The sequence below is a fragment of the Hibiscus syriacus genome, unplaced genomic scaffold (assembly GCF_006381635.1).
Source record: "Hibiscus syriacus cultivar Baekdansim isolate YM2019G1 unplaced genomic scaffold, ASM638163v2 tig00110549_pilon, whole genome shotgun sequence".
In the NCBI taxonomy this organism is placed as follows: domain Eukaryota; kingdom Viridiplantae; phylum Streptophyta; class Magnoliopsida; order Malvales; family Malvaceae; genus Hibiscus; species Hibiscus syriacus.
This window is the reverse complement of record NW_024062776.1, coordinates 313,220-326,255: the sequence shown is the minus strand read 5'-3', so window position 1 is coordinate 326,255 and position 13,036 is coordinate 313,220. Positions and strand designations below refer to the sequence as shown.

The following is a 13,036-nucleotide window of genomic DNA, read 5'->3' as shown; positions in this document are numbered from 1 at the left end:
CTCCTGCACAGGTTGGTCGTTTTCTTTCAGGTAGGGATCGAGAGCTTGTGCTGAAGCTATGGCGTGCACGTCGATTGCTATCCAGACCTCTCAGGTTGCCTCGAAGGGGAAAGATGGAAGTCAAGAAGAAATCAATGGGCTTCGGAGATCACATTCTGGTATAAAGCTTAATAAGAGAGCTGGCATGCGAGGATCTTGTTCTGATAATCACCTTTGTTACTCTATCAATCGGATACGTGCTGCGTCGACGAAACCGACCCTGAAGAACAGCCGCTCCGTTGGATTCTCCAGTCCCTCCCGTTTCAGATTTCGAGTTTGATATTTCCGAAATCGGTTAAATCGTTTTTGTTTGACCTGGAGACAAGTAAGAGCTCGGTCATGGTGGAAAAGGATGGAAAAATTGACGATGAATCCTTGGAAAATGATGACAAAGAGACGGAAATAAAGAGAGCGAATTGGGTGAATAGGTTGATGGAGATTCATAGTCGTTGGAAAAGTAGACAACTAGAAGATGGCGTCGATGGAATCAGAATATTTGATGAGAACGAAAACCGTGACGATGGTGATGGCGAGGAAGATAATGGTGCCTGCGAAGTGAACTATGACTCTAATGAAGACGAAGAAGAAGACGAATACAACCGTGAATCGTTCTCGAAGTTATTGGCGAAAGTGTCGTTTTCCGATACCAAGCTGTTCTCTTGCCTGGCCTTCTTGTGCAACATAGTTTATGTGATACCAGAGATTATGGTTTGAGTACTTTGGTTCTAGCAATTATATAGTATTTGATAATCTGGTGTTCCAGGGTTAGTCTAGCTGTTAAATTTTGAAGCTTTATATTCGATCAGTATAGTCTGTTTCGGTAAATTAAAGTTAAATGCAGGGACATGAAGGCGATTTTATGGTCTAAAGTTCGTGGCATCGTCCCTAGAAAAGAAAGCAGAAGTGGCTACGATCAAAGCCAAGATCGATCAGGACTCTGCTTATATACCTGTTTCTGTCCCGGAAACTACTGAATCGAAGTCGGAGAAAGTTGAGGGTACCAGGATGAAACGACGGATCAGCTTATCTGTTGTTTACGAGATTGCTGCTTTGGCTGCATCCTATGTTCGGTCAAGGGCCAAGGGTCTTTTGTCCCCTGGCTTTAAGTCACAGGTGAAGGATGACGAGGGTTCGTGTAGATCCGGGGATCAGCCAGGAATGGAAGGGGAGGATTCGCCTCGAGTGTATAACTCGGAGGTGGCTGCATACATGGCAACATCGGCGATGACCGCTGTGGTTAGAGCCGGGAGAAGGAAAAACAAGAGACGGCAAAGGACCTTCAGTCACTTCACTCATTGCCTTGTGAATGGTTCGTTTGCGACGACTTGAGCACATATACCCGCTGTTTCGTAGTTCAGGTATTAAGTCAATTCTTTGTCATTCATTTAATTATCGAACCGTGACATCTCATAGATTATATTTGTTCATATTTGCAGGGGTAGGACTCTCTGGCATCGTGGCAGGCAAACCTTTTGTTCGAGCCTATGACATTTGAGGTGAACTTAACCGCTTAAGTAACCAGTTCGGCATGTGATATGTATTAACAGAATTTATAGAAGTTACTGAAAATATGATACTTTTATTCTCTTATAGGACACTGGTGTGCTTGTTCATAGAGGTATATATGAAGCAGCTAAGGGCTTATACGAACAATTCTTGCCTGAAATTATGGACCATCTGGAAAGGCACGGGGATCGTGCAAAGCTTCAGTTCACCGGTCATTCCCTTGGGGGCAGTCTTTCTCTTTTAGTTAGCTTGATGCTGTTGACTAAGAAGGTTGTAAAGCCCTCCGCTCTTCGACCCGTTGTCACTTTCGGGGCACCATTTGTGTTCTGCGGAGGCCAAAAGATATTCGATGAATTGGGGCTCGATGACAACCACGTTCATTGTGTGATGATGCACCGAGACATTGTCCCTAGATCCTTCTCCTGCAAATATCCGAACCACGCGGCTGTCGTCCTCAAGCGCTTGCCCGGTTCCCTCCGGACTCACCCTGTTTGCTTAGAAATGTAAGTGCCTGCTTCAATAGTAGTAGACTTCCCTTGTAATCAATCATCCACATTTTCCGTTGTTTCGATGCAGAAACTTTTGTACACTCCACTCGGGAAGCTATTCATTCTCCAACCGAGCGAGAAGTCGTCTCCGCCGCACCCTCTAATCCCTCCTGGAAACGCTCTTTACACATTGGACAAAACGCATACTGAGTACTCTGTGAAGGCGCTCAAGGCCTTCCTTAACTGTCCCCATCCATTGGACACCCTCAGCGATCTTACACCTATGGCCCTGACGGTACTATTTTAAGAGATCATGACTCGAGCAACTACTTGAAAGCGATCAACAGGGTCCTACGGAGACACAAAAAGGCCGTTCAGAACCATGCGAAGATATCGGAAGTTAGAGTAGTATGGCCGCTGCTCGCTTCGCGGTCTCCTCACTCGTGGAGTCGTGATAGAACGTTAGAAACCAACTTGTTCTCGAATAAGGAGATAATGACCGGTGTGTGAAACAATGAAGGCTATTTCTACATAGATATGAAGATGTTAATAACATATATAGCAGAGCGTTGCCTTGTGCCTTGATTTTACTTATCAGAGAATATATTTAAATTTTAGGGTAAAGTAAATGGTCCAATTATAAGGTACTATTTTATTAAGTCCTTGACTATTAAAAGTTATAAAATAGTTATTTGACTATAGAACGTTACTTTGTTAATTCTTCTACTATTAAAAATTACAAAATATCACCCGACTATTTATTATGTTTCAAATCCGTCCTTTTATATTAAAAATTTGACGATGGTCTAAGCTGACATTAACACGATAGCTAAAATATGATAGTCGTTTGAGATTCTGGGATCAGATTTTATCAAATTTCAACTTAGAATATCGTCAAATTTTCAATGGAAAAAGACACGTTTGGAACATAATGAATAGTCGGGTGATCATTTTATAACTTTTAATAGTCGAGTAACTCAACAAAACAACACTCTATAGTTGAAAGATCATTTTATAATTTTTAATAGTTGAGGGACTTGACAAAATATTATCCTATAGTCGGGGACCATTTTTATACTTTACCCTAAATTTTATATGGGATTTTATTAAATTAATCATTTTTAAATCCAAGCATTTGCATTTATCATACAATGCAATTATATTTATTGCTTAATCTTTAATACATGCCAACCATTTTTTATTAAACAACTTTAGAATTAAAATTCCAACTTTAAACCTATTTAAAACTAATTAATATATAAGTTATTTGTAGAACTAAATAATATTTTGAATTAAGCAATCAATATTTTTATTACTTTATAAGTGATATCATTAGACATTATAAGTTATTTTATTTTTTAAAAATTAATATTTAACACTCAAATTAGTGTTTAAATGCAATGAAATGATTTGATTAATATTATAATAATTTTGAATAATTTTATTAGAAGAGTTTAAAATTTCAAGATGCATTTAATATTCAAATTGTAATATAAGCTTACAGTGATGGAGCTACATCTTGGACAGGGTGGATACGCTGCAATCGGTTAGTTACTTATTTTATTGACGATGTTCTCTTGAAATTTTTCGTGCTCACCCTAAAATATGTGAGTTTTCTTCGATTAATTACTTATTTTTATGAATGATGTCATTCTGAAATTTCATTTATATTCATCTTATTTAAAAATTTTACGCATATGTATCCACCCTGTAAAATATTTCTAGATCAGCTATTGTAAGCTTATATTTATTACAATTATCCTTTAATAAAATCTTAAAAATACAAAATAATTAAATTGTTCGTTTAATTTTCATGTATTTTCTTTGTTCTTCATTTCTTCCTAAAATTTCCATTTAAAATTAAAAGAAAAAAAAAATCAAAGCGAAAACCCTCAAATGCACGAACTTCCTTGACGTCAAGTGAATACAATATACCTATATTTATTTTTAGGGTAAAGTATAGTAATGGTCACTTAACATTTCTGAAGCTTGCATTTAGATCCCTCAACTTTTAAAACTTGCAATACAGTCTCCCAACATTTAATCCATTTGCAATATGGTCCCGCACCTATGAAAATTAGGGTAAATTATATAAATGGTCACTGAACTTTTCAGGCACTTGAATTTAGGTCTCCTAACTTTTAAAACTTACAAAACATTCATCAATTTCATTCTAAACCTCAAATTCCAAAGTAATTCAATTTCATTCTAAACCCTAAATTACAAAATAATTCAATTACATTCTAAAACCCAAATTCTAAAATATTTCAATTTAAGGAGGAATATACTAGATTATCTTTAAGAACGTGATAGCGTTTTGATTTTTTACTTTTGTGAACAAAAAAAAAAAATAAACTCCCTCCTCGCAAATGTAAATTTAGTGACCTTCAATAATTTAAATATAAAAAATGATTATGGAAGAAATTGAATAAAAAAACACAATCTCTCAATGAAAAAATTAAGAATCAAAATCCCCAATTGACATCCTTATAATTTTTTTATTTCAATTATAATTTAGTTTTTTAATAGTTTGATGTGATTATAAGATAGTATTTATTCAATTTTTTTTAATTTATTAATAATATAGATATACCATACAAACACAATTGTTTGAATTTAAAACTTTTAAAGAAAATAACATTTTTTTACCTAACGAGTTATAATATAATTTTGTTAAGTGTATTAGAAAATTAAAAAATAGATCGTGCTAGAACTAAAAGAATACGTGACCATGAAATAGAAAGTTTACGTACATTACGAAAACATGGCACATACCCCATCTCTTTTGAGTTGATTGTTATCATCAACTTAGGGTATATTATATTAAATTATTGATTTTTTTATTTTATTTTTGAAGTAGTCAACTTCAGTGTTTATTTTTTTATTGTGTTTTTTATGATTTTATTAAATTTTTATAAAAAATATTCGATGTAATAAGTAAATAAATATTTAATTATCATGGTAATATTTATATTTTAATTATAATAGAAATAATATAAAAATAAAATATATTTATACATCATTACTATAATTAAAATAACTCATATATAAAATTTTGACTGCTATTTATGTAGTCTTAATATTTATATGAAAGATATAAAATATAGTAACACGTATGATTAGATATAAAAACATACACAAATAATCAGAAATATATTTATTTTTAAATAAATGAATTATTATCATATATTCTTACTATTGAAAAATTTTCATGTATTTAAATTAATATTAAAAAATTATCATATGTTTTTAAATATAAAAAGTAAATTAATTAATAATTTAGTGACATTGACGCGTTTATAAAAAAAAGACAGAAATTGAAGTATTTTAGAATTTGGGTTTTAAAGTGTAATTGAATTATTTTGAATTTAGTGTTTAGAATGACATTGAATTATTTTGGAATTTATGGTTTAGAATGAAATTGAAGATTGTTTTGTAACTTTTAAAAGTTGGGGGACCTAAATTCAAATACCTAAAAAGTTCAGTGACCATTTGTATAATTTACCCTAATTTTCATAGAGCGGGGACCATATTGTAAACGGATTAAATATTAGGAGATTGTATTACAAGTTTTAAAAGTTAGGGGACCTAAATGCAAGATTCAAAAATATTCAGTGATCATTACTATACTTTACCCTTATTTTTATTTACGCCTCCACAGCCTCTTATTATTGTAACCAAACGCACCCTCTTCTATTTCCTTCATCATCTCTTTTCTTTTCTACGACACTTTACAACAAAACCTAAAGAATCAGTAATATTGGATCCCTATCACCCTTCTTTTCGTTTTTTGCAATTGCTGTTTCTTCCTTGCTGTTGGGTTCTTTCATTTTGATTTACCTGGACTTCCCAATTTCCAGGATTGTTGCAGATTCTAGTTAGGGTTTTTGATTTTCTCATCGCCCATATTGTTCCCCATTTCATTACTTTTTAGGGTTCCGCCCCCCTTTTCATTTACTATTTTTCAGTTTCCCCTTTTTCTTAAACCATAGATTCACCAGGAAACTGCACATATTGAAAAGCGATTCATTTTTCATTTTTCTTTTTGAAAATTGAAGTTTTTGGTTGCGTTGTGGCGGTCGGGACTCGGGAGGGTTTAGAAAGTTGCTGGGGAGGAAAAGTGGTTTAGGATTGCATGGGAGAGCATGAAGGGTGGGCGGCGCAGCAGCCACCGAGCGGGCTATTGCCGAACGGATTGTTACCGAATGAAGCCGCCTCAGCGGTCCGGGTACTTGACTCGGAGCGATGGATGAAGGCCGAGGAAAGAACAGCTGAACTCATTGCTTGCATTCAGCCCAATACACCCTCGGAAGGTCGACGTATTGCTGTAGCTGATTATGTTCAGCGCCTCATTTCTAAGTGCTTCCCCTGTCAGGTCCAATCCAATGAATTATCTCATTATGATTTATATCTTATTCGATGCCATTTTATTGGATTGTATATTGTGAGTTATCTATTTGTACATTTTTGTTTCCATGTATTTGATTACAAATGTTAAGGCATGGATAAATGGTATCACATGAAAGATAAAAAATTTACAATCTTTAGATTTCATGTTCGGGTCCATGAGTGGTGGGATGAATGTAACTTATGTTATATTGATGAAAAGTTGCTTGTTTTTTGTTGACAGGTGTTTACTTTTGGGTCTGTGCCCCTCAAGACATATTTGCCTGATGGGGATATTGACTTGACAGCCTTCAGTAAGGATCAAAGTTTGAAGGATACATGGGCTCACCAGGTTCGAGATATGCTGGAAAATGAAGAAAAAAATGAGAATGCTGAATTCCGAGTTAAAGAAGTTCAGTACATTCAGGCTGAGGTAAGTCGGAATGAAATGCCTTTGCTTCATAATTCCATGGAACCTTGGATTCTGTCTTTTATGGTTGGAATTCTTGCATAAAGCTAGTTGTTAATTTCTTCCGCACATTTGTTCACTGTTCTTATCTTAATCAACCAATTCCTTTTGATACGTTCTTCCCCGTTTAATGCATTTTCAGGTGAAGATAATTAAGTGTCTTGTAGAAAATATTGTGGTAGACATTTCATTTAATCAACTTGGTGGATTATGTACCCTTTGTTTCCTTGAAGAGGTTAGTGATGCTGTGCCTGGCACTACAATACAAGTCTGTGGATATATTTGTTGAATGATAAGACCTTTGGATTTTGTGCAAGTTTAAACCTAACTAACATCTGTGTGTCTAGGTTGATCGCTTGATAAACCAGAACCATTTGTTCAAACGTAGCATCATTTTGATAAAGGCCTGGTGTTATTATGAGAGCCGCATATTGGGTGCTCATCATGGACTTATCTCAACTTATGCCCTGGAAACCTTGGTTCTTTACATATTCCATGTTTTCAATAAGCCCTTTTCTGGACCACTTGAGGTTGCTATGTTTACCTTTCTATTTGTATGGCTTTGCTTTTGCCTGACATATCTGTCTGAGTTTTCCCCTTTTCATGCGTAGGTCATGTATCGGTTTCTTGAGTTCTTTAGCAAGTTTGATTGGGAGAACTTTTGTGTCAGCCTCTGGGGTCCTGTTCCGATTAGTAGTCTGCCAGACATAACTGGTATTACAATTTCTGGAACATCTAATGCTAAGCTTTAAATAAGAACCTTTTACTAACAGAATTTTTTCCAGTTTCATAGTCTTAATTTCATTGTTTGAAATGCTTTTTGCAGCTGAACCTCCTCGGAAAGATGGTGGAGAGTTGTTACTTAGCAAGTATTTTCTTGATACTTGTAGTTCAAGATATGCTGTTTGCCAAGAAAATCAGGGCCAGCCCTTTGTTTCTAAACATTTCAATGTGATTGATCCTTTGCGTATAAATAATAACCTTGGGCGTAGCGTCAGTAAAGGTAGTTGCATCTATAACCATTGAGTGGTTATATGTTGTTCTTTTGGATGTTTATGCTCATTTTTTCTCTTTTGTCTAGCAATCCCACGCTTCTGGTACTTTGGCTGCATGCTTTTGCTGGCCATAAGTTTCTATACTTGGCATAACTATTTGATCTATTAAAATATCATTCCCCCATCATGTTCTGTTATGGACCCATGGAAAATCCTTTTGAAGATAGATTGTAATAAACTTCCAAAAGTGTCTCATGCTATAAGATTTTGAAAATCTTTAAAATAAATTGTTAGAAAAGAATGTGAATAGACTGTTATTGTTCGGAAGTGAGGTGATTGTAAACAGTTTGAATCTTAGTTCTGCATAGTTTTGTCACTTACTGGAAACTTATCTGATTGAGAGTTACATTCTAAGAACTTCTGATTAAGAAAGTAAGTTGAAGAGACTGGTATTGGGAGGCAGAATGGTGATAGTACACATCTAAAATCTTTATTTTGTCAATTTTTGCACAGTTTTTGCACTTACTGGAGACTTGAATGATTTAGCACTCATGAATCAAAGATGGATGTGTACTATCAAATTTCTACATGTTCAACTATGTAAATAATATTAACAGTTGTGATGCTTTTGCAATATTTGAGTTGTCAAATTTTCTAGTTGCCTTTCACTGCCAATAATAGGTTTTATTGTGCATAAAAATAATATGTTATTTTCCAGGTAATTTCTTTAGGATACGCAGCGCATTTGCATTTGGAGCTAATAAGTTGGCAAGGATACTTGATTGTACAAAAGAAGACCTCTATTATGAAGTAAATCAATTTTTCATGAATACATGGGAAAGGCATGGAAGTGGCCAACGCCCTGATGCACCCAGGAATGATCTGTGGCGCTTGAGGTTGTCAAATTTGGACGACACTCATGGATCCAACAATGTCAGGAGCACTTCAAGCAGCAGAGGCAATGATATTTCCTCTGGGCATGACACTCAAGCTGGAGGAGTTCAAGGATCATGCGGTGTTTCCTCACAGCATGTTAATTATCCATCAGATAGCACAAGTAAGATTAGTGATGTATCTACTGTTTCTCGTACTCGAAGCCAAAAGAGTTGCGGTATCACTAGCAACAAAAAGACCTCTGATAAGGTTAGACGGGATTCTAATTCCATTAAGAATGTGCTCAATGATAAAGGTCAGAGTTCTAATGCTAAGGAGAACTTGGTAACTGATGTTCAAGGAAGATATCTTTTTGCAAGGACTCGTTCTAGTCCTGAGCTTACTGAAACATATGGGGGAGTTGCTTCACAGGGAAGGCGGAACAGAGTGCCAGAGAGTAGGAAAACCCAGATTGCTTCCATGAGGTCAGATAATAATGGGATAAGGAATATTGAATCCGATATGAAGACAAGTCATAACATTAAATCTTCAGGTGATGATCCTTCATCTATTAGGCATACCTCAACACGCCCGACCATTGATGCTGTTGGCTATCCAAACGGTCCTATGAATAGTTACCAAGATGATTTGGGCTTGGGTACTATGGGTCAGGATTTTTCTTCAGTTCCTGGTGCACAAGAAGAGCAAGATCTAGTGAATTTGATGGCTTCTACAACTCATGACTTTAATGGTCAGGTTCCTATTCCATTAAATTTAGCTGCAGGCCACTTGCCTTTTCACATCCAATCTCTATCAATGGGATTCAATCAGAGAAATTTGAGTGGAATTCTTCCTACAAATTTTCAAATATTTCCCCAAGGATTGGTCTCTTCTCGTTTGGCCAATTATTTTCCTGGCATTGGATTAGCCTCAAACCCAGAGGATCAAATTGAGCCCTCCAGTGAAAATTTCAGTTCTCCTGAAATAAACCTAGGGGAAATGGAAAATGAGTTATGGCCTGAACATGACGGGGGCTCTAGCGGTGGTTTTGATCTTGATAATGGAAGTTTTGAAGTGCTTCATTCAAATGATAAGCAACTGGCAACATCAGCTGGCTATAGTTTTGTTACTCAATCTAGAGTAGGCAGCTCAGGTAGTTCTGAAGTCCAACAGAAGTCTTTTAAAGAAACTCGACGATCAGCTAGGGAAGATCACATAGATGTTTCCCAGTATCAAGATACCAGAGGTAATGATGTTTACTTTGATGAAAGAACTGAAAATTCAAGATCATTGTCTGCTTCATATACTAGTTCACTTAGAAGTAAAACCTCATCTGAAAGTTCTTGGGAAGGTTCATCAGCAAAGGTCTCTAAACCAGCTAGGGAGAAACGGGGTAGGAAAACAGCTGCTTCTGTGATTCTGTCCAGCGCAGGTGGGAAAGGTAAGAGTGTATCTGAGCATTCCTCTCAGGCAGATGATGATGGCAGAGACTGGAATCCACCATCAGTGGTGGTAACTGAAATTGCAGAAAGAACTACTGGACCTCAATCGGTTGGTTCTTTTCCTGTTCCAAGTCATCAAATGCCTGGATTTGAGGCAACTCAAGCAAGTGGCTCAGATTCACTGATACCCATTGCTCCATTCCTTCTAGGTCCAGGTTCAGGGCAAAGAACTATGGATAATTCCGGAGTTCCTCCCCTGGCCTTCACAATAACAGGGCCACCAGTTCCATTTCTGTTTTGCCCTGTGTACAACATTCCAACTGAAGCAGGAACTCCAGATGCATCGACAAGCCACTTTAGTTGGGATGAAGGTTTGGATAACAATGATTCAGGACAAAATTTTGAATCATCTGAGGGGCCTGATCTGTCTGATGCATTAAGTACATCTAGTTCTACGAGAAAGGTTTCGTCTCTTGATCCATCTGAGCATAAGTCTGACATTCTTAATGGTGACATTGCTAGCCATTGGCAAAACCTGCAGTACGGACGGTTTTGCCAAAATCCGCGATACCCTCCAATGATTTATCCTTCACCTGTTGTGGTGCCACCTGTCTATTTACAAGGCCATTTCCCATGTGATGGTCCTGGGAGACCTTCATCAAATGCGAATATCTTCTCCCAATTTATTAATTATGGACCTCGTGTTGTTCCTGTTACGACACCTCTCCAATCTGTTTCAAATAGACCTGCCAATGTATATCAACGGTATGTTGATGAAATGCCTAGATATCGCAGTGGTACTGGGACATATCTGCCAAACCCTGTAAGTTGCATAATCAATTTGTAACTTACCTTTATTACCTTTAATTTCTGCCCTTGAACTTTGCATGTTTGGAAGAGTAATGATGATACATGGTTCTGCTTTCCCCACTTCCTCCTTTAATTGGGTATGCAGTGTTGAGTTTCAATGTTAAATAGGTCATAAGATACAACTATATTACTCTATTGCTTCAGCTTTTTGAAGTGGTCTTATGTTGCTTAGTTCCCATTTATGTGACATTTAACCTTGAGGAACTGTAGCCTTTGATAACGTTTTTATATGATCTTATTCCCCACTTCAGAAAGCTCCAATGAGAGAACGCCATTCTGCAAATGTGAGGAGGGGAAAATATAATTATGATAGAAATGACCACCACGTTGATAGAGATGGAAACTGGAATGCAAATTCGAAGTCCCGAGCTGCTGGACGGAGTCATAGCCGCAATCAAAATGAAAAATCAAGGTTCACGTTTGACCAATTCGCTGCTGGTGCTGGTGAGAACAGAGCTGAGAGGCCTTGGGGGTCACATAGGCATGATTCATCTATGTCCTACCAGTCTCGTAATGGACCCATCCGTTCAAACTCTTCTCAATGTAATTCAGCTAGCATGCCATATGGCATGTACCCACTGCCAGCCATGAACCCCGGTGGGGTATCATCTAATGGACCTACCATGCCACCTGTTTTGATGCTCTACCCGTATGATCATAACTCTGGTTATGGTTATCCCGCTGAACAGCTTGAGTTTGGATCTCTTGGACCAGTGGGTTTCTCAGGCATGAATGAAGTATCACAGCCAATTGAAGGAAGCAGCTCAGGTGGGGTATTTCACGAGCAAAGGTTTCATGGTACCTCTGCTCAACGGTCTTCACTGGACCAGCCTTCTTCACCCCACTTCCAAAGGTAGTTTATCTTCTTGTTTGTCTTAGGTAGCTTCTTTTGAAGACTTCACGGAAAATCTGTCACCTTGAAAACTACCATGCATCTATATTATTGTCCAACTGCCTTTGCTGATCTAGCAACAGGGTAGATGGTGTAGTAATTTCTATTGGCTTGACATGACTGAGCTTGTGTGGAAATTACTTCCTGCTCCCAGCGTCCTACTTTGACATAGACAACAGTTGTCACCCTCTTCCAGGACGGTGTTCTGGTATTTCCGGTGGATTGCCTCTCGAGTCAATGACTAGTGGTTATATATCTAATGTTGCAACCGAATTGAATATAAGATTGGATCGTAATTATCCCTTTGAAGTTTATGCTGCCTTTACTATTCTGATTTTTTTCTCTTTTTGTTGTCGGTTGGATTCTGTTACGGTGCTCTCATTTAAAAAGGGACTTTGATTTTATTGGCAGATGAGCCAGCCCTGAAGAATTGCAATCGAGAGAAGAGAGATCGTCACCACCTTCCCTTTCCATTTGAAGGAAGAAACGAGGGGGGAGAGCCTATACTGCAAGAGCGTCCCTTCACCAGGCATTTTATGTTCTCATGAAAGCAAGAAGTACATTTTCTGATTCTTAATTGGTTTTCTCACGAGATGGTCGGTCGGTCACACATGCTACTTGCCCTGTGCTTGTATGTACACTACAAATGACAGAAATCATTTTTGGAGGTGCTGTTTTTGAAGATATGTCGGAGTAACGGTGAAAACTGAAAAAGGAGGGCTCGAAGGCGAAACGAGTTTAGTGTTCTATACATTGTAACTGAAATAGGTGCTCCTTAGGATTACAACTGAATTCTGTATCATTTTACAAAAGCTTTATAGGGTTTCTCATTTTTGTTCTTGAAAATTCTTCAGTCTATTAGCCCTCTTTTGGTTAACTTTGTTGTTGAAAGTCACCAGTGTACTGATAACATCTTCCACGGTGAAGAAAAAAAGTTGATTAGAATTTACAAATTTTCAGGAACAGAAACTGAGATGTGTTTTTGGCATGTTTTGTTCCTCCTTTCTAGATCAACTTTACAGCAACTCGTAATTGTCCAATCTATTTCATGTCCAGAACGTTGTCGTTTGATACGG

At 37.1% G+C, this 13,036-nt stretch overlaps 1 protein-coding gene and 1 pseudogene across 5 annotated transcripts; both read left to right on the top strand.

The window, feature by feature from the left end:
- Positions 1-2,559, top strand: LOC120131168 (annotated as a pseudogene).
- A 3,126-nt stretch (positions 2,560-5,685) lies between these two features.
- Positions 5,686-12,786, top strand: LOC120131177. 5 transcript variants are annotated; one of them, XM_039148227.1, is made up of 11 exons: positions 5,686-5,968; positions 6,120-6,408; positions 6,664-6,852; positions 7,031-7,123; positions 7,236-7,418; positions 7,500-7,602; positions 7,715-7,891; positions 8,602-11,021; positions 11,320-11,921; positions 12,038-12,177; positions 12,372-12,786. In XM_039148227.1, exons 2-10 carry the CDS (start codon positions 6,169-6,171, stop codon positions 12,078-12,080), a joined length of 4,050 nt encoding a protein of 1,349 aa, XP_039004158.1. In that variant the 5' UTR covers positions 5,686-5,968; positions 6,120-6,168; the 3' UTR covers positions 12,081-12,177; positions 12,372-12,786. The 5 variants fall into 5 exon arrangements, with proteins under 5 accessions (XP_039004158.1, XP_039004156.1, XP_039004155.1 ...); XM_039148225.1 differs by having other exon boundaries at positions 8,602-11,026; positions 11,316-11,921; positions 12,044-12,177; XM_039148224.1 differs by having other exon boundaries at positions 8,602-11,026; positions 11,316-11,921.
- Positions 12,787-13,036: the final 250 nt, after the last annotated feature.

Bases quoted from the DNA above. Each gene is read 5' to 3' on its own strand.
- LOC120131177 (XM_039148224.1), top strand. From the start codon at position 6,169: ATGGGAGAGCATGAAGGGTGGGCGGCGCAGCAGCCACCGAGCGGGCTA. The intron at 11,027-11,315 runs TTGCATAATCAA...TTATTCCCCACT, and splicing joins TATCTGCCAAACCCTGTAAG to TCAGAAAGCTCCAATGAGAG. The intron at 11,922-12,037 runs GTAGTTTATCTT...TTGCTGATCTAG, and splicing joins TCTTCACCCCACTTCCAAAG to CAACAGGGTAGATGGTGTAG.